This window comes from Catharus ustulatus, chromosome 8 (genome assembly GCF_009819885.2).
Source record: "Catharus ustulatus isolate bCatUst1 chromosome 8, bCatUst1.pri.v2, whole genome shotgun sequence".
Taxonomy (NCBI): domain Eukaryota; kingdom Metazoa; phylum Chordata; class Aves; order Passeriformes; family Turdidae; genus Catharus; species Catharus ustulatus.
Window position 1 is genome coordinate 31,232,709 of NC_046228.1, and position 23,623 is coordinate 31,256,331.

Sequence of the window (23,623 nt, forward strand, 5' to 3'; positions counted from 1 at the left end):
TTGGTTCCCTCCCAAATTTTGGAGTGTTTTTTTATGTATTAATCCCAGCTACCAAAGCCTCTGTAGTGTGTGTATCCCTGGGTTTTGGTGTGCTCCTCACTAAGGAGCTTCTAGATGCTGATTTGGGATCTTAAAATGGAGAATTAAAATCAATTTTAAAAGTTCCAGACTTTCAATGTGGGACTCTAAGTGCGGCAGAGCAGCTGAGGGCAGGGTATTTTGGCTGAGCTGGATGCTGGGAGCCTGGCTAGGATCTCAGATCCCGACGAGCAAACTTTCCAGCCCTTCTTTCCAGCTGTTACCATTTTCGGACTAGCTCTGGGCTGCGTTTACATTCCTGGCCCTCCTTCCTAGTGCCAGTGAACGTGTTAATGCCGTTTTTCTCCTTTTCTTTGCCCTACTGGTGTCCTGTAAACACTGATTTGGAGCAGCACAGCAGCCCTGGATGGTGCTGGGTGGGGGCAAGGCTGTAATGCTGGGGTGGCTTGGGGGGAGGTGGGGTTGGAGTTCTACCTGGGGGCCCCACTTTTAACCCAAATGGAGTGGGGGAAGGAAGGATTGGGGTTTTGCAGATTAGCTAAATTAGCATCTTTGCCATGAGGCAATGAGGGAAGCCTGAAGTCTCCTGATGGATTCGCTCTGTACTGTGATGGACTCCAGGCAGGTGATGAGCAGAGCTGGGTGCTGGACCTGCTGGTGCTGGTGGAGCCATGGCAAGAGCCCACCACGGTGCCTGTAGGGTGCTGGAAGCAGCCAGGTGGGCAGCAGCCTTATTTCCCTGGAGTCTGAGTGGCCTGGGCAAGGAAGGATGGCTCTGAGACCTGGAGGGCTGGAGCTGCCCTGATGTTTCCCATGGAGACAGGCTGGGAGAGCAGGGGGTGTTCATGTGGAGAAGGCTCCAGGGAGACCTTAGAGCCCCTTTCAGTGCCCAAAGGGGCTCCAAGAGAGCTGGAGAGGGATTTTGGACAAGAGCATGGAGTGCCAGGACTAGGGGGAATGGTTTTGAGCTGCCAGAGGGCAGGGTTAGGTGGGATATAGGGCTTCCATCACACACATCCCTGTCTCCCAACGCTGGGAAGGAAAAGCACTTTTTTGGCTTTGAGAGGTGCCGGCAGTGCCTCGATACCCCCAAAACTGCAAACCTGGCTGGGGTGGCGGCGTCTGACAGTCCCCTCTCTGCCCCAACCCCTCTCTGGTCTGTCACCGGGACATGACGGAAGGATCAGCCTGGTGGACGCTGGGGGTCTCCGAGAGATGGGGGCTGCGTGTCAGGGGTCCCTGGGGGCACAGTGGCTGTGTTTGGGGGATGCTGCGGGCTGGGGTGCTGCGTGCCGGGTGTCCCGGGGGCGCAGGGGGCGGTGCAGGGGGCGTGTCCCGGAACCGGGGGCGGTCCCGGACGCCCCTCGGCCCCGTCCCGGTGCCCGCCCCGGTCCCTCCCCCGCCGAGGCGCCGGCGGTCGGCGCGGCCGCGGGGCTGCGCTCCCGCCACCGCTCCCGCCGCCCCCATGGGGCGCCCGACGGCGCGGCCGGCCCGGCGCGGGAGCTGAGCCCGGAGCGCCCCAGGTACCGTATCCCCGCCGAGACCGGGCATCCCTCTCTCTGAGCCGGGCATTCTCCTCCCGACCCCCGGGAATGGGTGTTCTCCCCGCTCCAGCCCCCGGGACCGGGCATCCTGCCCCACTCCGCGCCCCATCCCCGGTCCCGGGAATCCCCCCGCCATCCCAGGCAGGGCATTACCCGATCCCCGGAATCCCCCCGCCATCCCGGGCAGGGCATTACCCGATCCCCGGAATCCCCCCGCCATCCCGGGCAGGGCATTACCCGATCTCCGGACCGCGCATCCGCCCCCCGGGACCGGCTGCCCCTCTCATCCCCTCCCCGGGGGTAGTGGGGGTTCTTTTCTCGGCCCCATGGGGTGGGAAGGGATGGAGGGGGCAGGAGCATCTCTCGAGGGTGCCCCCCACCCTCCGGGGGGGTTTGGGATGGGCACCCGGGGGGCTTCTTGGGCGGGGGTGTGTCCCCCCAAGCCAGGGCAGGAGGGACAATGGGGGGAAGGTTTGTTTTGCCCCTGGAGCACGGACCCCACAGCGTGGCCATGAGGTGCCCCAGCCGTGGCGAGGCGGGTTTATCCGGAGCCAACTCTGCGCTTCAAACCTCTGGAAAATAGATGGATCGCTAGTTTTGAGGCCCAGCATGCACCCCGCGGACTGCATCCTCCCACCTCTCCTGCCTTCCAGTTGGGTTTCCTATTTAAAAGGGACTTTTCTCTCCCTCTTTTGGCCTGGAAGCCAGCCCCACCGGGCTGGGAGCCCAGCACGGCTCTCAGCCGGTGCCGGCTGTGCCTGCTGCCGCTGGAGTTCCCCAGAGTGAGTTTTGGGATCTGCGTCTCTTGGCTGTGCCTCCCTTGCACCCCAAAAGCCGCCTGGGGAGCAGGCTCTGGAAGCGGGGAGGTGCGGCATGGCTGGAGGATGAAGATGGAGGAGGAAGAGGAGCAGATGTAGCCGAGGTGTGGGGTTTGGCTGGGCAGCTCCCGTTCGGGGAGCACGGGAGGAGCGGGAAGCCCGGGATGCGTTTCCCGCTGACACGTGCGGGGGATGGCGCTGAGCCCCGTGGGCTCCCACCCCCCGTGCGGGACCCTCGCTGCCGGACAGGATGTCCTAGGAGCAAGGCTGAGCTCCTGCCCGGCTCCTCGGGGCTGAAAACTTCCAGCAACCTCATCCAGGCTGCGTTTCCGATGGCTGCCGGACTTTTGTGGACCTGCTTTCCTGCCCTTTTCCCGGTGCATCCTCTTAGTGCTGGGGGAGCGAGCACCCCCTCGTCTTCCCTGGCCATGGCACCCCTCACATCCCGAGCTGTGCTCAGGTTGTTTTTCTCCCCGGGAGGGGGAAAACAGCCAGTTTTGGGGTGGCTGGGCTGGGGGCAGGCAGGCATTGCCTGAGGAGGAGGCAGACAGGCAGCGGTGGTGGGACATTTCCTTCCTGGAAGGCAGGAAGTGATTTATGTCTTTGCACGGAGCCTAAAAATAACGGGCAGGTCTCTGTTGTGAGCAAAACTCCCCCGGGGTTTGCTTGATTTTTGCTTTATTTAAGAGAGCAGGGTAGGGGAGAGGAGATCCAAGAGCTCCGAGTCTTTCTGCATCCCAAACCACGGTGCTGGCGTGCATAAGGTGCTGCTTGTCCTGGGAAAGGTGTGGTCTGCAGCGCTTCCCCGCGTGGAAAAGCGGCCCCGTGTAAAAGGAGCCGTCCCGCTGCTCCGGCAGCCTTCCCCCCGTTGGGAGGGGAGCCGTGGTTAGCTATGAATAGCACAAAATCATAGCCCTCGCCTTCCCAAAACACCCCGGCCGGCTCTGCGTGGCGCTGGCCATCCCGGCCCTGCGAGCAGGGGGTGATGCTGGGGGGGCCAACCCGAGTTCCCCAGCCTTGGGGACACCCTGCTCGCCCCTGGCATCCGGAGCGGGGTCACACGGCAGAACCTCCGGCGGGGAGCAGCTTGGCAGATCTGGGTTGGGTGTGGGGCTCTGGTGCTTCCTGGCAGGCTGGGAACTGCTTGGAGTGGGACAAAAGCTTTGCCCACAGGTCGCTGGTCTCTTTGGAGATGCCCCCAGCCTTTATCTTCATCTTTTACGGCTTTTTATTTTGTTTTTTTGCTTTGTGCTACTGAAAGGGAACCCTTCAGGCGAGCATGCTCACAGACCTTGAAACCACGGGCAGCGAGGTGGCGGCACAACAGCAGCGCTGGTGCTTCCGAGTCAGGGCTTTGTTCCTCTTTCCTTTGCTGCTCATTGATAAAACCCCTCACCTCAACAGCAAGAGGCCCAAGCATCTCCTGCCTGGCCAAAGAGCAACACTCTTTGTTCTTTTTGGGTGGGATGTGTCAGGGAACCTGCCAGCGGGCCTTGGAATTTGAGGGGTGTGAGGTAGCAGTTACAGGTGGGCTCTTTGCAAAACCCTGGAGTCACTGAATGGTTTGGAAGGGACCTTAAAACTCATTTCATTCCATCCCCTGCCATGGGCAGGGATGCCTTCCATCAGTCCAGGTTGCTCCAAGCCCCATCCAACACTTCCAGGAACGTAATTGCTCCCAAGGCAGGTTAAAAACGCTGATTAATAATGCAAGCCAGGTTTGTGAAGAAGGGCTGCAGCCTGGATACCATTCCCAACAGATACTAGCATCTTCCTCATGGTGGGGAGCAGACTGGCATCCCCATTTTTGGGGTGACTTCTTTTCTCCTCCGTTCCCTGTCTCAAACACCTTTCCCTGGCTTCAGGGTGAGGAGTTTTAAATGAAGTAACTAAAGGCAAGTTGGTCACATGGAGGATGGGGATGTGGCACTTGCTCTTCTGCCAAAAGACAGGAGCATGTTGGGGAGGGGGTGTGTAATGCCTGATCCTCATTACTCTGGATACTCCTGCTTGGATCTGAGGGCAGGCATCCCACCGGTGCTTCCCTGTGATGCTCGGCAGATGCTGGTGGGGGGATCGGCAGCACCAATCCCAGCCTGATTGGGAAATACCTCTGGACTTTCTAGGAAATGCTGCTTATTTAGCTATGTTTTTGGCTGTCACCAGCATCTCTCCGAGGAGCTCGTGAGGATGGAGGGCAGTTGCTTTCGCTCCTTTAAAGATATTAATAAATCAGTCAAGGCTTGTAAAAGCAGAACTGGCTGCTGCAAAGTTACCTTTCCAGGGCCTTTTATGTGGATTTGAGGCATTTTGGTTCTTTGCCTTATTTTACCCTCACAGCTCAGTGGGTGGACAACACGTTCCAAATCATCCACAGCTTAATGTGTTATTTCTCACCTTTATTTTTTGTTTTATTGTGTGTTTTTAAGAAGCCGGGCCACTTCCTTCCTGTATCACCTGGAGCAACGGGAGCCCGGTTCCTACGCAGCTTTTGCTCTGGGATATCTCCCGGCACAGGCAGGCTGTCCCAGAGAAGATGTTTGTGTGTTGATTAATTTTCACTGTTTTTTTTGGAGAAGAGGGTTAAAGAGCACACCGGGGCGGGGGCTCAGCTCCAGCGCTTCCTCCGGGCTCTGGTGATGCCCCTCCGGCTGCCCCGGAGCTTCCTGCTGGCCTGCCGTGTTTCCTGCCTCCCTGCTTGGCTCAGCACTGCTCCGGGGGTGCCCCTGGCTCCCTCGAGGATGCATCCATGCCGACTCCATGCTGAAAAGCCACGGGGGCTGCCCCACACCGAGGAAGGATGGATGCATTTAGGAGGATCCTGCCATTGCTGCCGCTTCTCCCCAGAGGGCTTTGCTTTTCATTTAGAAGAGCTTTAAAAACTATAAAATATCTTGAGGATGCACGGAAGGAGATTTATTTGATTTATTTCCTGCTGACAATGAGGCGGCCAGGCAAGTGCACGCTTCCTCCTCAGCACGGTGGCCGGGGCAGATGCATCCTGCAGCTGCAGCCCGGCCGCCTCCCACTATATTTAGTCCATTGTTTGCTCCAGCTTTGAGTCCTCGCCAGGTCCCCGGGTGTGGGAATAACCCCTGTGCTGGCTGCAGGGGGAGAGGAGAGGTGGGAAGGTGGAGGGCTGAGCACTGCTACAGCATCGTGACTTCTGTGGGAGAGGCCGCGGAATCCACACGGGATCTGTGGGGATGCTCAAGTGGAATTCTTGGGATGCTCCCGGTGGCTCTGCTGGCATTCCCTGTCCAGGCTTGGCACAGCTGGATGTTTTGGAACAGGGTCTGGAGGGGAAGGGAAGCATTTCTGCCTTGCCCACCCGGAGGCTCCGCTTTCTCATTAGGCAGCAGGAATAATTAATCGGCAGTGCTTTGAATTGAGGCGAAACACCTGGAGAGGAACACTGCCGGTTTGTTTGGTGGGATGCCTCATGCAGGGTGTGGGTTCCTTTGGCAACTGGGGAGAAAATGGGCTCTTTGTTCAGGAACCTTGGCCACGATTGATCTCAGGCTTGGCTTTGGGGTCTGTGAAAGGATGAGCGGCCAGCTAAATATTTCTGGAGTTTGTCCCTGAAAAAGAGGGACAAGGTGCAGACAGGATTCTGTGCAGGGGGATGTTGTCTCTGCATCCTCCCTCTCCTAGGAAGGAACCCCCCAAATACTGTGTGGTGAAAGGCAAGGGGTGCTCAAAACCAAGCCACCCCAGCTGATGGCTAATGCCATCATAAAATCTGTGTGGCTTGCTTTCCAGCCTCCTAAACTGGAACTGTAGAATCCCAGAGTGGTTTGGGATGGGAAGGACCTTAGACATCATCCCATTCCAGCCCCCTGCCATGAGCAGGGACACCTTCCACTAGACCAAGCTGCTCCAAGCTCCATCCAGCCTTGAACACTTTGAGGGCTGAGGCATTGACAGCTTCTCTGGGTGTCCTGTTCTGGTGCAGGAACTTCTCATGGTGTTTGCTATCTGTGGCCAGTGATGGGGAAAAGAATATTTGGGCTAATCCAGAGCCCTTTGGTGGGCTGGTCCTGGCCAGGCTGGGCCCTGGGCTCCTGCTTTCCTCGCCTGGCCTGTGATGGTGACTTCATGGCATCTCTTCCCTTTGCAGTCACTAGCAGTATTTGGGGAAGTTTTCTGCCAAGATCATTTAATCTGTTTTCCTAGGGTAGGGTTTTGTTTCCCTACTCATCCCAGTTTGTGTCCCAGCTTGCAGAGTGTGGACTTGGGAGGGGATAAAAATCTTCCTGCTCCCATCAGATGCAGCAATACCAGTAAATAGCTCCCACATGGATAATACCAGCACTTCCCTCTTCCCGTGGCTTTTTAGAGCAGTTCCCATGGCTTCCCTGAGCACCCACTCTGGGTAATTTCGGTACTTTTCTTGCTTGGTTTTGCCTGCCCAACCTAAGCAGGGAGTGAGGGAAGAAGCTGAGATGTGATTTCCTCTCTCCATTCATTTTGTGGTTTGAAAGACAATTTCCAAATCTGCCCGGCGTCTTTTATGCCTGTTATTTCTTGGTGCGGTTTGTCGGGAAAAGAAAATATCCCTGGGGGTTTTAGGGTGAAGATGGGTGTCTGTAGGGAGGGGAGAAAAGACAAAGGAAATGCAGAACCTGCCTGCCTCAAAACTGGGGGGTGGAATCTCCATTCTCCAACATGGGGATGGCTGGAGCAAACCCAGAGGGATTGATCCAGCACCCATTCTGAGAAGATTAGGGAAAAAAAGCATCCTGGCTGGATGCCCCATTCCTGCTTGCTGCCTGAGCTCTCCAAAGCCACGAGTGCTTGCTCTGAAACACTCAAAACCTCCCTATTTTTTTTTTCTTTTTTTTTGCCCTTACACTGTTTATGTGAAAGAAACACTCAAGGGGACTTGGAGAAACGACACTGGCCTGAAACAGCTGTTTTTGTTTCCCCCCCCCACCCCCCTGCTCTTGTGTGTAAAAGAAACCAGGCTGCCTAATGATGCAGAAAATTCACAGTAGAGCAACAAGTTTTCCCGGAGCAGGGAAGGAAGAAGATGGGGAGGAGGGGAAAATGTGTGCCTGGCCACGGTCGTCTACAAATAGCACATTTTCTGCAGGCTTTTCCCCCCATTCCAAGCATTTGCAGCTGCTGGGGGGCATCACATTCGCTTGGGATTGTAGTAAGGATTGATGCTGTGCTGTCTGTAAGGCAGCAGGAGCAGCTGCAGAAGGATTTGCAGGGCTGGCTTAAAGCCATTCCCGGTATTCCCAGCGCTATTTGGAGCAGGTACCGTCATGCTGCCAGGGTTATTCCCATGTGGCACAAAGGAGGTTTAACTGGAGACCATCTCGTTAGGAGTGGGCAGAGTTTTTTTGTCTTTTCCAGGCTCCCCTTTTGCCATCTCTGTCTTCGCTGGGAAGCCAGGATCCGGCCCTGGCTGGCGCAGACAGTCGGCTCATTGTCCCAGCCCGCTGGAGTGTGGCGGGATGCTCCTGGCCGCCGCCAGGCCTGCCCCTTTTGATTCCATCCTCGTTCAGGGATGAGCTCCCTGAGGACCAAGCAGGGGCAGCTTTTGGGGTCCCTGCCTGCCCTGGGTGCTCTCTCCAGCTGCTCCAAAGGCAGCTTCCAGACTGGCACACACAGACCTGCTCCAGGCGTGCTCCTACACCCGCAATTACCAAATATCCAGGAACATGTGCTCTCTGTTCAGGAGTTTTCCGTGTGGGGAGGGACTCCGGAGTGGTTTGTGGGTGCTGGGAAAGCAGGGGATGAGGCTCAGGCTGTGCAGTGCCATGTGCTGACTCAGCAGATTTTTAGGGACAGGATCCAGCATTCTGCCCTTTATTTCCCCCCTGCTCCCTCCTCAGCCTTACTTTCACCTCCCCATGGAGCAAGCTGCATGGCAGGCAGGAAGAAAGCCTTTTGTGGAGGGAAAGGGCTGGCTTAGCATTCTTTCCCTGGCCAGCTGTCAGCAGGGGGTTGCCCAGCGCCTGCCTGGGATTTTCCCGTCCTAAATGAGGAGTGGCTGAAAAATAAATTCCTCTTCCCTTTTTCTTTTTCTTTTTTTTTTTTTTTTTTTTTTTTTTTTTTTTTGTTGTCGTTGTTGTTTTGTTTTGTTTCCCCTTTCCTCCCTGCTGCCTGCCCATCCCAGCACAGCTGCCCACGGATGATGGGTACCACGGCCAGCGCGGCACAGCAGGCGGTCTCGGCATCCCCTCTGGAGAGCCGGGCGCCAGGAGACGGCAGCATGGAGGACCAGCACTCCCTCAGCATCCACTCCTTCCAGACCCTGGGGCTCCACAACAGCAAGGCCAAGTCCATCATCACCAACAAAGTGGCGCCCGTGGTCATCACGTAAGTCCTGGGCAGCCTCCAAAGTTCTGGGTTTCTCCACCCTCTTCTCTCAGTGTTGGGGTTTGTTCCAATCTTGACCCATGCCATTATTTCTTTCCTTTACCCACCTGTGTGTGGCTGTTGCAGGTACAACTGCAGGGAGGAGTTCCAGATCCACGATGACCTGCTGAAGGCCAACTACACAGTGGGACGCATTTCTGAGGCCACGCTGGAGCACTACCTGGTGCAGGTGAGCATCTCTGCCACCGATTTCATCACCCAGCTCATTTCAGCCTGGGCTTTGGGGACCTCAGCGGTTTTTTGGAAAAATCCACTCAGCTGTGTTGAATTCCCCCCTTGCTCAAATCCCACCCTCTCTCTTCTGGTGTTTTGCAGGGGAAATACTTCATGGTCAGGGATGTATATGGAAAATTAGATGTTTTGAACACTACTGGCAGCTGCGGCGCTCCCAATTTCCGGCAGGCCAAAGGAGGCTACGCCGTGTTCGGGATGGGGCAGCCCAGCCTCAACGGCTTCAAGCTCGTCCTGCAGAAGCTGCAGAGGGAAGGCCACAAGGTTGGTGGGAGGGTGGGGAATTGGGGTGGGAAAAAGCCAGGAGAGCTTTTAGACATCCTCTCCCACGCTATTTGCAGGAATGTGTCTTCTTCTGTGTCCGTGAGGAGCCCGTGGTCTTCCTGCGGCTGGAGGGGGACTTTGTGTCCTACACGCCCCGGGACAAGGAGAACCTCCACGAGAACCTGCAGCGGGGCGTGCGGGCGGAGAGCCTGGAGCTGGCCATCCGCAAGGAGGTGAGCTGGGACGGGAAGGGGAGCACATCCCTCTGGGTGAGCAGCGAGCGGAGGGGCTGTGACGGGGCCTTTCCCGTCTCCCGCAGATCCGCGACTTCGCGCAGCTGAGCGAGAGCGTCTACTACGTGTACAACGACATCGAGCGGCTGCGGGACGAGCCCCACGCCGTGCGGGTGCAGTGTGACGAGGACATCCAGGTCACCGACGAGGTCTACCGCAGGCCTGTCTTCCTCCAGCCCTCCTACAGGTCCTTCCCTCCTCCTCCTCCTCATCCTCCTCATCCCTGGCACCCCTTGAGCTGCTGTGGTGGTGGGAGTGAAGCCCCTCCGTGGTGCCATCCTAACGAGGGCTGTTCCCATCCTGCAGGTACCACCGGCTGCCCCTGCCCGCCGAGGGAGCCCCTTTGGAGGAGCAGTTTGACGCTTTCATCCGCTTCCTCAGGGTGAGCTGAGGGAAAGCACCTGATCCGTGGGGCCTCCTCGGGGTGGGATTTACTCCTGTGTTGTGTCGGAGGCTGCGACTTCCTGAGAGCATCTTCTGGTTTTCCTGAACTCTGCCTGTTAGAGGATGCCTGTGCCTGCAGATCCCACTCCCCTTGATGTAGGATGCTGTTGGAGAAGCAGTTCATCCCTACCCCTCGGTAGAAATTTCCACCTCCAGGCAGCTCTTCCCTAAGTGGCTTTGGCAGGAATGATCTGCCTTTGGTGCAAAGGATTCTGGAAGATGAAATCTCACTGGGTTGGTGATAAGTGGTGGGAACATCTCCAGTGGGGTGGGCAGGCTGGTGGGTGGAGAGGGCTCTGGGCAGAGAAATGCAGTGGGTGGCCCACTCATTGTCCTGTCCTGCTCCATCCACCCCATCCCCTGAGCAAAAGGGAGATGATGCCACCCACCCCTCCATGCGTGGGCAGGGACATCACCTCCATCCCAGCCACTGATGGGGCTCTCCTGGAAGCCACTGGGGTCTCCATGCATCCATCCGTGCATCCATCCATCCCTGTGTCCCTCCCTCCTAGGAGAGCCCCAGCCTGCTGCTGCGGGACCCCGGCAGACCCCCGCCCGCGCTGCTCTTCGGCTGCCAGACCGGCGTGGGCAGGACCAACCTGGCCATGGCCATGGGCACCCTGGTCCTCCATCACCACCGAGGAGCTGCCCAGAAGCCTGAGTAAGTGGAGCAGCCTCCAGAGCGGGACTGGGGGGATGCACATTCCCCCTGGGGCTGGTTTGATTCCCTCCTTCTCCCACCGCAGCTTCCCCCACTTGCCTAAGACCTCTCCTAGGGACAGGCTCCGGGTCATCCAGACCTTCATGGAGATGGTCCCCAAAGGCCAGCAGATAGTGGAGGAGGTAAGGGGGTGCTGGTGAACCCTCCAGCAGGGCGGCTGGGAGGGAGGGACGGAGTTTCCCCCCAGATTCGAGGCTTACGGAGCAATTTCCTGCTTGTTCCTCCCGAGGTGGACGGTGCCATTGCCTCCTGCTCGGAGATGCACGACATGAAGGAAGCCATCTACGAGTACAAGAAGAAACTGGAAGGAATTGGAGAGGATTATCAGATCCAGGTAATTAGAGGATTGCTTGGATGCGAGCTGTCAGCACCGGCAAATTTATGGAGCTGTTTTTGCACTGGGATGAGAAGAATGTAAATTCTGGAAACCCAAAGCTTCCTGTGAGCTGGAGATTTCCCAGCAACACGAAACCTGGAAGGTTGTGCAGTGTCTCTTTTTTTCTCCCCCAGTTGTTTTAAAAGGTGTAAAATGGAGCAGGCTGGGGTTGGGGGAAAAACAGACTGGTTTGGGCTTTGCTACTGCTTCTGCTGGATGACCCTGGGGGCAAATAATATCCTGTGCCCTGATTTCATCAGCTCTAAAATTGGAAAATCGATATCAGCCTGGATGGTAAAAGTCCTTGGGAGCTGGGAGAGATCATTGCAAATGCAGTCACCCAAGGTCAGGCTTTTCTAGTTGTTGATTTATGGCTTTTTCTGTTGTTTTGAGGAGCCATCAGGGTGGTTTTTCATGCTGGAAAGCTGTGGTCTTCCCTGCCCAAAAAGGGGGCTCCTCACCAGGTGATGGAAGGAGGTTGGATGCTCAGGTGGAAGTGCTGCCCTGGTCTCAGTTTGTTTGGAGATTAATTTTCCCATTTAGATGTTGAATGTGGAGTGGAAGTACCAGAGCTGGTTGTGAAGGGTGATCTCAAACCAGGTGCCCTGTGGCAAAAAAAAACACATGAAAATGATTAAGTAATGGGAAAAAAAGGCATTTACTGTGACTTTTTTGACGTTTAGTAGCAAATCCCAGATTTCATGTTCCCCTTTTTTGGGTGAATTTGATGCTGCTCAGGTGCAGGGAGGTCCTCTTGCATAGCAGGGGAAGGTTGGGTGTGGGACAGGGGATTTTCCCGTTGCCTTGAAGCCTTTCCCTGACTTTTCCCTGCTGGGGAAAGCTGCTCTGTGTCATCCTGGACTCCTGGAAAACGAATGGCTGGGGGACTGCTGTAAATAAGCCTCAAGGAGTGTTTATTTGAAATCTTTGTGGAGCAAGAGCAGGTTTAAACAGTGGCAAGGGGCCAGGAAAATGTGCTGTGGGCACAAGGAGGATGTGGAGGGGAGAGGGGAGAAAGCTCAGTCATTGGAAATCCAGGCTGGACTTCTTTGTGTTGGAGTGGAGTGGATTGGGTGAGCTGGTTGGTTTTGGGGGCAGGAGGGGCTTTTCTGGGCATGGAGGAATTATGTCTGTGTGTTTCTGCCTGGGTTTGGGAGGCAGAAATGGAGACTTTCAAGTGATGGAGGTGCAGGTGAATCCTGGTGTGGGATGCTGAGCAGCCAGACTCCCACAGTACCTGGCTTTCCACAACTGAAACATGAGCAGATAATTCCCCTTTCCACCCATGCCTGTTTAAGGGGGATGTTAGGAGTTTTGCCTTGGGTGAAGTGCTGGGATGGATTTTATTGCAGGAACCCAAGTGCTGGGGAAGCAGCACTGCTCTGCTGTCGGTGCTGCCGGCAAACCTGGCACGGCTCCATCCCCACAGGCTTTGTTGTGCATTTCCAGAGCAAATCCCACTGCCTTTCCTCTTGATAAATGACTGCAGGCCGGATTTCTCTTGTGGAGAACAAGTAAATATTCATGAGTCAGCCATGTAATGTCAGGGATGAGCAAACCCTCCTCGCCGAGCTGACCCCGGACACAGCTCTGTCTTAGAGGGTTTTCCATCCTAGCCTGGGAAGTGGGTTCCAGCAGGTTCTCTGGGGATGTTTGTGGGTGCCAGGTTAATTTGTTGGATGGGATACTCATAGGTACAAACCCTCCGCCCTGAGGTTTCTGAATTACAGAAAATGCCGAGGGTTTGAGTTTCCTCCCTGAGAGGGGATAGTTGTGGTGGAAAATATGCCTGGATTGTGGAGGTGATGATAAAAGAGGAGGAGAGCTTGATGGAAACAAAGGCATCAGGATGCTTCTGGACATGGAAAGGGAGACACTTGGAAATGATGGATGTTGCAGGGTGTGTGGCTGGCACAGGGGCCCTCTCTCCCCAGGGATGCCACTGCCTGAGCATTTAATCCAAAGGCCATAGAGATGGCTGGAATGGGGGCAGGACCTTGCATTTTCCAGACCCATCCCCTTGGGTTTGAATCTCCCAGCTGTGTCCGTGTGATGGCATGGACTGGTTGGAACTGCTCCCAATGTGTCCTTGTGCTGAGGGGAAGCTGTTGTTTTGAGCTGAAATGTGAATTGATGCCTTTGAGCATCATTTAATATGGGAAAGTGGAAATGCTTCATTAAAAAAAAATAAAATAATATATCCAAAGTGTCTGTAGGGCTTTTTCCAAGCCTCCTGGTCTGCTGGGGGCTGCAGCACTGAGCATCACAGATTCCCTGTCCTTTGCTTCCAGGGGAGCAGCACCAAAGAGTATTTCCTCCAGAGGACCCTGCAGAGCCTCGAACGCTATTTCTACTTGATTGCTTTCAACTACTACCTTCACGAGCAGGTAAAAACCGCCAGAACAACCCAAAACCACCTTCCCTGCCCTCTTTTGTCGGCTCCGTTGTGCGGCGGGCGGGCAGGGGCTTCCCCGCTGGAGTTTTCCAAGCAGGTTTTCTCGGTGGGGTGGCGGGCAGGGGGAGCAGAGCCCAGGCTGATGGTGCGTCCCCCCGCCGGCAGTACCCCCTGGGCTTTGCCCTCAGCTTCAGCAGGTGGATGTGCCGGCACCCCGAGCTGTACCGGCTGCAGGCGGACATGAACTGCTCGGAGCTCACCGTCACCGCTGAGCTCGTCACCAAGGGCACACGAGTGCTGGTGAGTGAGCATGCAGGGGTGGGAGGGGCACCTTCACAGAGGCGTGGAGGGGTGGGAGAAGCTGAGAGTTTCCCTGCTGTCCTGGGGTCTTGGGTCTTGGTTCTGCTGGCACTCTCAGTTAGGGTGGGACTAGATGGTTTTAAGATCCCAACGCCACCCAGGTGAGGATAAATGTGTGGCCAGAGATGCCTGTGCACATGGATGTGTCTGGAGCATTGCAAAATTAGTGAGAGACTCCAAGTCAGAAATGCAATTTAATAGAAAAAAAGAGAAAATTAAAATACATGCAATAGTACAAAAGAAAAACCACTGTCAGAGTCAGAATACAACCTGACATCCTGCTAGTTAGGGTGGTAGTAGCATTCCAGATGAAGTGGTCTTCTTGAAGGAGTGATCCTGTAAAAAGGTCTGGTAGCCCTTGTCCTCTAGAAACCAGTGGGTAAAGGCTGCTTTGGTGTTCCAAATCTCAGTTTTTATCCAGGTAGGACATGTTTGGCTCCTCCCTCTGGCTGGAGCATCTCCCAATGGGATGATGTAATTTTATCTGTCATGCACTGGGACTCAATGGCCCATTAACAGAAGATATCTTCTGGAGGAAGCATGGGTTGTGAAAAGATAAAGAACATTTCCCCATCTGGTTTTTAACAGATGGACCATTAGCAGAGGATATCTCCCACAGAGATAAGAATCATTGCCCCACCTGTTTTCAGCAGATGGTGATAGAATACACACTTTTGGGCACATCTTTACATTGTAACCTAGGACAAGCATCCACCTGGATGTCTGCCCATCCATCCTGGGCAGCACCTCCATGCTTTCTGGGTTGGATGAAGGGCGCCGGGGCTGTTGGTGCCTTGTGCTGCAAGAAGAGCCTGTCCCACCTTGGAAAAGTAGCCCAGGCTTTGAGCCCTGGATGCTGCTGTTGGAAAGGTCTGGGGGCTTGCCCTGAGCAGGGTCCATGGGTTGTGGAGTGCTGCAAACCTGGGGGTGGGAAGGGGCAGCCCTTGCTTGGACACCACTCTGTTCCAGGTGGCAGATGAGCGCTTCTGCCCGGATGTGCTGAGCACTGCCAAGGAGATGAGCGTGGCCAACTTCCGAAGAGTGCCCAAAATGCCCATCTACGGGACGGCACAGCCCAGCTCCAAGGTGAGGGACACGATCCCACATCGGGCAGGGACCCCACACGGGGCTCCCAGCCCTGCCATCACCCTTGCCCACCCTTTCCTCAGACCCTGGGCAGCGTCCTGCGGTACCTGACGGATGCCAAGAGGAAGCACTCCCGCATTGTCTGGATCAACCTGCGGGAGGAAGCGGTCCTGGAAGGGAACGAGCAGATCTACACGCTGCGGGAGCCTGGGCTCCTGGAGGAGCTGATCCCTGTGCCTGCTGCCTCGCCCCAGCAGCTGGAGGTGAGCTCTGGGACATGCTGGATGCTGTGGAGGTTCCCAGGAACCCTCATGGGTGATTTCCACAGGCTGTGATAGTTCCTCACCCTTTGGCACTGCTGGTTTTGTTTTCCTTTGGGAGCAAGGGAGCAAAGCAGAGATCTACCCTGGAAGAATTTATAACATGCCTTGAGAGCAAGGGTAAAAGGCATCTGGGGAAAGGGGAGTGGATGTTCCCAGCTGGATTTCCAAGGGAGACAGGCGGTGGAGGAGTTTGGCTGCCAGCAGCAGCATGGCTGCATGGAGGAGCTGCCTGGCATGGTGGGAATTGATGCTCCTGGGGCTCCCATCAAAGCACAGAGGGACCTGGGCAGAACTGGTGACCAGAACGTGGTGTGGGGTTTGGGGTGTTCGCCTGCATGTAAAAACATTGATTAAAACCCTGCAAAAATTAGGAGGAGTGGGTGTTACAGTGAGGGTTTCTCCATCCTCTGCAGAAACTGGAGGCTGCCCTGAAGGGGGACCTGCAGAAGTGCCAGAAGTGGCTGGAGGTGTACCTGGAGGCAGAGAAGCAGATGAAGATGTTCAAGAGCTGCTTGACCACGCAGGAGATCTTCAGCCAGCAGAAGAATTCCTGCCAGGGACTCACCTACCGCCGCATCCCCATCCCTGACTTCTGTGCTCCCAAGGAGCAGGTACCCCAGGGAGTGCATGGTGCTGCTGCCTCTGTCCCTGAGGCTGAAATGTCACTTGGGTGCTCAGTGCTGGTGGGTGCTTGCCAGGGCAGGGGAGGATCCCCAGGAGATGCTGCATGCAGGGGCTGTGTGCCTTCAGGTGGGCAAGGATGGATCTGGCAGCAAGGAAACAGGGATTTCAACCTGGAGCCTGTAGGACAAAGGGAACCCCGAGGTGAGGATGTCCTGCATCTTTAAAAACCCACTGGGTTCATCCTGGCAGGACTTTGACCGGCTGCTGGAGGCCATGAAGAGTGCCCTGGCCGAGGACTCGCGGGCAGCCTTCGTCTTCAACTGCTGCAGTGGCCGGGGCAGGACCACCACAGCCATGGTCATCGCTGTCCTCACCCTCTGGCACTTCAATGTGAGTACAGGGGGCTGCATCAACCCCTGGTGGGGCTCCTGGGGAGGCTCTGGAGAGCCCATGGTGATTGTGTCATGTCACAGCCAGAGGGCTGAAAGGAGTGTGGGCAGGGCCAGGGTGGGGGTGGACATCTGTGTGTTGTCATTTGCTGTGCCTAACTCCCAGTGAGCTCCAGAAGTCTGGGTGAATCCCTGGTGAGCATTTACCCTTCATCCTGAGAGCTCCCACCCCAGGATGAAGGGTTAAGGGCAGGGGAGATCACGGAGTTGTGGAATGGTTTGGGTTGGAAGGAGCCTTAAAGCCTATCTCATTCCACTCCTCTGCTGTGGGCAGGGACAACTTCCACTATCTCAGGTGGCTGCAAGCCCCGTCCAGCCTGGTCTTGGACACTTCCAGAGATCCAGGGGCAGCCACAGATTCTCTGGGCAGCCTAAGCCAGTGCCTGGAACTGTCCTCTGTCTGTCCAAACATATGGACAGGGGTAAAATTTTCATGTTCTGTGCCTGGCAGAGGCAGGGTAGGGGATGCTGAGGGTCCTGGTGGGCTGGGCACAGGCTCTGCATTTTTGCCTAGCCCATAATGACCCAGTCCCCTCTGGCCACCCCAGGGCATCCCTGAGATGAGCGAGGAGGAAATCGTGAGTGTGCCTGATGCCAAGTACACCAAGGGGGAGTTCGAGGTGAGTCCTGGGGTTTCAGGGTGGGTCCTGAAGAGGTTTCAGGGCTCTCCCTCTGCTACCTTAAGCTGCTTGTTTGGAGGGGGTGGATCCTCTCCTGGGCAGTGGGATGAGGCAGGGAGGCTCCTGGTGAAGCCCTGCTGCTCCTGCCCGTGCTGCAGGTGGTGATGAAGGTGGTGCAGCTCCTGCCTGACGGTCACCGGATGAAGAAGGAGGTGGACATGGCCCTGGACACGGTCAGTGAGACCATGACCCCCATGCACTACCACCTGCGGGAAATCATCATCTGCACCTACCGCCAGGTGAGCCCCTCTTCCCATGGCAATTCCAGAGGGGCAGCCGGGCTCTGGGACCAGCCCTGCCCAAGCTGGGTCGTTTCTTGGGCTGAAGCTCTCTGGTGTGTCACCAGAGAGGTGCCGAGGCTCTTGTCACGGTCACCAAGGCTGCCTCAGATCCTGCCTGTCCCTCGCTGTCCTGCACCCAACATCCCATCCAGCATTCCTCTCCTCCTGCATCCCTTCATCTCCATCCCGTGAGGAGCAGCCGGCAGAGGGCAGGACTGGTCTGTCCCGCTCTGCTGCCAGCCCCAAAGGCTCCTCCAGCTCCTCAGAGTTTGGGAAGCAGATTTGGGAAGGGGAGCCGCCCCTGGGACTTGTCCAAAGCAGGTCCACAGCCCTGCTTTACCTGGGAGCCTCTGGAGCTGAAGAAGCAGCAAGGATTATTTTCATCAGATTTGGGATGTTTTAAACCTGTGCAGCTGTATCATTGGGCCTGATGTTACTCCTGGGATGGTTTGTGCCACATCCCACGGGCAATTCCTGACTTCAGCTCTCGCTCCAGCTGCCATTGATCCGTGTTTTCAATTAACGGCCGCCCAGTGATTAATGGAGGGAAGAAAAACCAAAACGTTCAGTCACCCAGGAACATCTGCAGCTTCCTGGGGATTTGCCTCCTGGTTCCTGAGATCCTCTGCATTTTTTGGGGAGCTGGGAGAGAAAACCTCTAGAGATCATGTAGCAATTATTAATTATTGAAGAATTTATAGTCACATAAATTTTTATTTATTTATTTTTATTTGGGATAAGTAATTTAATTTTGGCTTTCCCTTCTTCACTATGGGGATGTGGCCACGTGGGGATTTTCACCTACCTGGCTGTCAGGACTAGCACAGGGGTGATCCTGGGCTGTATCCCATTTCCAGGTTGGCATCCTAGTGGGAAGGGATTCATCCACTCCCTCTGCTCAAGGAAGAGCCTCTTGTCACCAGAGCTTGTACTTCCCTCTTTCCTGCTCCATCCATCCCGTCTGATTTGGCTTGGCCCTGAGCAAATGCTTTCATTTAAAATTATTTTTTGTTTTTACCTCAGTGATGGGCAGCTTGGAGAAGAGAATGGTGGGAATTGTTGGGGTTTTGGGAGCCTGCTGGGAGATGCTTGTCAGGGTTAGGGCAAACAGAAGGGAAGGAAAAGGTGTTTTGAGGACTTGGTTTGGTTTGTTCCAACCTCTTCCCACCCCTAGCTGGGAGGAAAAAATAGGAAAATGTAGGAAAATATAAATAATGGGATAAAAGATAAGTGATAGGATATATAAGAGGTAAATAATGAGATAATAGAAGAAAATTAAATGGGATAATGGAATAAAATGATAAGTAGCAGAAGAAAAAGAAATAATAGAATAAAACAATAAATAACAGGATAAGAAATAAATAGGATAATATAAAACATGGTAAATAATAGGATAAGAGAATGAAAAATAAATAGGGTAATACAGTACCAGGATAAATAACAGGCTAATAGGATTTGGTCTCTACAAATACTGGCACACATTGGAGACACCTTTTCCCATGGGGAGAGCTGGAGTGAGGAATTGCTGCTTTTTGGGATAGACTGTGGGATCAGGGCTCTGATTTATTAGCACTTATTAATTCCTAGAAAGAGCAGCATACAGGGCTTAAAATAATGGCAATAATAATACTAATAAAAATTACTGTATAACTACATACGGTATCTAATAAAGCAACAAATATATATAGTGAATGCATGAACGTTATAGTATATATAAAACATATAAAAGATATATATATAAAACATGTAAAATATATGTTTTTAATATATATATATAAATTAGTACTGGGAGATGTGATGTCCAACCACAGAGCTTCTCTTCCTCTGGAAACAGAGACTGAATCCAGGTGGGAACACCTTCCAGGGAGATGTTTTACCTGGGGGAAGTGTTTTACAGTCCAGAACTCATGGTTTGGGTACAGTTTGCACGTGGCTGTCTATTCCTGCTCCTGCCCCCCACGTTTAGTTATTTTTGAGCTCTGGGAATGTTGTAACCCCTTGGACACCACAAGGAAATGAGACCCTGGCAGGAGCGGGCTGGATGGACGCGCTCATTTTTGTCCCCACAGTGTTCCTCCCTCTTCCCATGCCTTTCCCACAGCTTCTCCCAGGGCTGTGGCTGAGGGTGGGATGCAGGAGCTCCCCTGGGATGCTCTCCCAGCACAGGTGCCTCAGCCAGGCTGATGTTCCTTCCAGGGAAAGTCGAGCAAGGATGAGCGGGAGACGCGGATGCTGCAGCTGAGGAGCCTGCAGTACCTGGAGCGCTACATCTTCCTCATCCTCTTCAACTCCTACCTGCACCTGGAGAAGAAGGACTCCTGGCAGAGGCCCTTCAGCCTCTGGATGCGTGAGGTGAGGCTTTCCCTGGCTGCTATTTGGCTCAGCCTCGTGTTTCCATGGGAATACAGGAATTTCCTGGGAAGCAGGCACCCATCCTTAACTCGTATCTATTTTCTGGGCTTGTTGGGGTGTTGTCTGTGCTCCTTTTGCTTCCTGGGTTGGTGGCTCTCATGGAAAGCCACTGGAGATGGATGGCATCCCACCACATGGATGGGGAGCTGTCCCACCCCAAACCTGCTCTTTTCCCAGGGTTTTTGTTGAGATTGCAGCATCTGGGGCTGGGGGGCCACCAGCCAAACCTGCCTGGCCAGGACAACTGGCACAGGGGATGGGAGGTCTGGGAAGATGGGATGTGGCATTGGATATCCAAGGGGATTGGGAACCAGCTGGAAAAATGGAATGGGGGGCCAGTGGGAGACCCTAAATGATCCTTATGGAATGGGGGAAGGCTGAGTAAGAGACCCTAAATTACCCATATTTCTTGCTCACGGGGGATGCAGGCACTGGATTTATTTGGGATACATTGATTTGAATGGGAATTTTAGGGGGGCTGTAAATTTCCCTGGAAAAGGGACTTTGGAGGTGGTACAAGTGGTGTGGGGGGCACAGGCGTGTGTGTGCTGGTGCCTGGGGGGTTCTTCTGCATGAAAGGAGAGTTGGGAGGGAGAAGGGGAAGCTGCGGATATGGCAATTTTGATAACACTATTATTATTGTTATTATTATTATTATTATTATTATTGCATTTACATGATTTGTATTTATTTAAATTTTTATTATTTCACGACTGCACCTTATTCTTTTCAATCTTAATTTTTGTGATTTTATCGCATTCGTTCTATTGACGTACTCGATAATTTCACTTGTCTTTTTATTTATTTTGTCATTTTCGACTTTTACTTCTATTATCACGCAGAGAGTTTTTCTCCCCCGCTTCCCCGGTTTGCTGTTGTGGGAAAAACCCTCATCCCTTCGCTTGCCTCCACCGGCTCTGCTAATTCCTATTGGCATCTTTGATCCGCCGGGCGGGAGATGAAAGGGCGGAGCTGGAGCCGCCGGTGCCCGCCCCGCCCTGGCATCCCGGTTATGCCGCTGTTTGCATTGCCCGGCGGCCGCCGCAGGGGCTGCACCAGCTTTTTTTTGGGAGATTTGGGATGTTTGCTCTTGGCTGGATGCGGGAGGCGTGAGGCTGAATGCAGCAGTTTTGAACGCGGCGCTTTTTGGGGCTGCAGCCTTTAGTGCTGCACTTTTTGGGGCTGCACTTTTTAAAGCAGCACCTTTTGGGGCTGCACGTTTTAGAACAGCACCTTTTGGGGCTGTGTTTCCAGTGCATGGATTTACATCTCTCCCTGGGTTTGCTGGAGCATCTTTTAATGCAGCATCCTTCTTTTGGCGCTGTGTCTTTGGAGTGTGGCCCCAAAAGTTGCTGCCCCTTTTAATGCCACATTTCCCATACATGGGGTTTACATCCCTACCTTCCTAACTCCCCTCTGTCTGCTGGAGGGGAGGGAAAAACACCCAACCTGTGGATACAAGGAGCCTTTGACCCCTGGGGCGCCCCTTCCCGCTGCATAATCCCCGCGTTTTTAGCAAAAACAAGGCACCATTGTAGCTTTTTATCAGGAGGGTGCCAAAGCCAACAAACCCTGTGATGGCTGACCCTAGAGCAAGGAAGAGGCTTAGAAAGTGGATAAACTGGGGCTGGGGACAGGCTGGGGGAGCTGAAGGGGGTGGTACCAGGATGGGGGGGATGCCGGGGATCTTCACCCTGGAGGTGGCAAAAGCATCCCCGGGGTGGGAGGGGAATTCAGTGTCCCTTCTCCCTCTGTTTCCAGGTGGCAGCAGTGGCTGGGGTCTACGAGGTGCTGAACCAGCTGGGGTTCCCGGAGCTGGAGAGCCTGGAGGGCAAAGCCCTGTGCACGCTGCGGGGCCGCTGGCAGGCGCAGGGGGCCGCGTCCCGTCCCTTCCGCGGGGACTTCGTGTAGGGCGAGCATGGGGTGACCCCTGCTGCTTTCTCTGGGGTGGGGAAGAGCAAAAAAACAAACAAAAAGACTGTTTTCCCCGAATCTGAGGGTGTGGGGAGGGAGGGGTGAGCCTCAAAGCTGCCTTAGGATGGGAGGATTTCTGGGGTTCTTTTGGCCGCAATAAAAAAGATTGTAAATTAAAAATCGAGACCTTCCTCGCTTTCTCCCTGAGGCAGTGCAGCACTGGGACAAATTTATCTATTTATACACACAGAGGTGTGTTAATGTGCATAAACACACAAATGTCCATGTCTATATACACATGTATATATGGTTATATATTTATTGCTCCGTGTATATATGGAGCCATAAACACTCGCAACCAGAATTAGGACTCAGAGAAACCCCAGTCACTTCAAACCTGGGTATTTTTAAGGCTTGGGCATATTTGTTGGTTCTTCCCAACTCTTTTTAGTCGTGGGTGCAGCTGGGGGAGTGGCAGCTGTGGTACCCAGTTTTGGGGTCCCACTTCTCTCCTGACCAAACTGAGTGCCAGGGTGGTGCTGAGGGGGCTGAGCTGCTCAGCAAAGGCGTAAAAGCAAAATTAATGCCTTGTTTTTTAAGGAAAGAGTGAAAAAATGAAGTTAATCCTAAGGAGATGATATAAATGAGGGGTCCCAGTGCCCCCTGGCCTCACAGTGGGGTGAGAGGGAAGTCTCTTGGAGGGAGGAGAGAATGGGATGGGAGGCACAAAAGTGGGAGCTTTCATCCGCTGCCAGTGGCGGGAGGTGGCAGAAATTCAAAGGTGGAGGCTGGAAAGAAAAACAAGGTTTTAAAATAGCAAAGCACTGCTTTTTCTTCAGCCTTGGCTGTGACAGACCCAGGTCCCAAGGGGTCCCTAGTTTTCTTTTTTTTGGCTTAGCTACACATTTGGAGTGTGCTTTTTAATTTTTTTTTCTTTTTTCAGGCAGAAATACCTGCCTGAATGTTTTGCCCCTTGCTGAGTGTTGCAGTGTTTGGATAAATTGCTGCTGATGCAGTCAGAGAGTTGATTGAGTGATTTCAAGAGCCTGATCATGCTATTTTTCCTCTTTTTTTCCCCTCTTATTTTAATTTTTAACAGAGCACATCCTCTCTATCCTCACATCCCCATTTATTCTGCCTTACTGAAGCAATTACCTGCAGGCCCCTTTGCTGCAAATCCATCCCCTTCTCCTTGGAAGTCCTGCCTATTAGCCCTGTCTTAATTAGGCAGAGTTTTTAATTGCTTAGGAAACCCCAGCCTCTTTTAATCTTGGTAATGAAGGCTGGAGCTTTGCATCACCTGGTCCGAGGGGCTCAAAGGCTCCTTTCTCCTTTCCCACCATCCTAACAAGAGATTTCCAAAGCAGGGCTGCAGCAATTGCCTGGGAAAATGAAAAAATCCTGGGAGATGGGAATGCGTTTGAATGTGAAAAATCAACCGTGCTGTGTTTATTCCTTCTTTTCCCCAGGCTGGGGAGGCAGAAACCCAGATCCCTCTCTTAGATGAGAAGTTAAAACCTGGCTCTGAATGGCCTGGATTTTCTGCTCTGAGGGAAAAGGATTGGCAGTTCTGAAAGGATTCAGCCAGAGACAAAGCAAACAAGGGGCTATGTATCATATCTAAAATATAGAATAATTTTTGAGTCCATATTACATATTTTAAATGCTGTATATTATGTCTATAGCATACATTTTATTATACATACAGTCTATACATTATATAGAGATTTTATATATAATGATAGAAAATACACATGGCAGAGTTGTTCTACACAATGTAAAATTCTAGAAATATTAAATACATTAAATATTGGAAATTCCATAAAATGACAACCAGGAGCAACCTGGGCTAGGTGTCCCATGGCAGGAGGGTAAAAAGCAGCTATTAATTGGATGGGGTTAATGAGCTGACCTCCAGCCTCACTGGGGTAAATTCCCTGGAAGAGCAGCAGTTCTTCCCAGGGAAGCACCAGCAA

General features: G+C 53.7%; 1 protein-coding gene across 4 annotated transcripts; it reads left to right on the forward strand.

Moving 5' to 3' along the window:
• The first annotated feature begins 1,491 nt into the window (after positions 1-1,491).
• On the forward strand, positions 1,492-21,831 carry PALD1 (phosphatase domain containing paladin 1). Of its 4 annotated transcripts, none has more exons than XM_033065904.1 (20): positions 1,492-1,562; positions 8,532-8,734; positions 8,861-8,963; positions 9,110-9,289; positions 9,367-9,522; positions 9,609-9,769; positions 9,889-9,964; positions 10,539-10,687; positions 10,773-10,869; positions 10,977-11,081; positions 13,415-13,510; positions 13,684-13,818; positions 14,848-14,964; positions 15,048-15,227; positions 15,701-15,898; positions 16,161-16,301; positions 16,909-16,980; positions 17,139-17,279; positions 19,518-19,673; positions 21,495-21,831. In XM_033065904.1, the coding sequence occupies exons 2-20, from the start codon at positions 8,547-8,549 to the stop codon at positions 21,642-21,644; spliced, it is 2,601 nt and encodes an 866-aa protein (XP_032921795.1). In that variant the 5' UTR covers positions 1,492-1,562; positions 8,532-8,546; the 3' UTR covers positions 21,645-21,831. The 4 variants fall into 4 exon arrangements, with proteins under 4 accessions (XP_032921795.1, XP_032921797.1, XP_032921796.1 ...); XM_033065906.1 differs by having other exon boundaries at positions 1,500-1,562; positions 8,537-8,734; XM_033065905.2 differs by lacking the exon at positions 1,492-1,562 and adding an exon at positions 2,385-2,505.
• Positions 21,832-23,623: the final 1,792 nt, after the last annotated feature.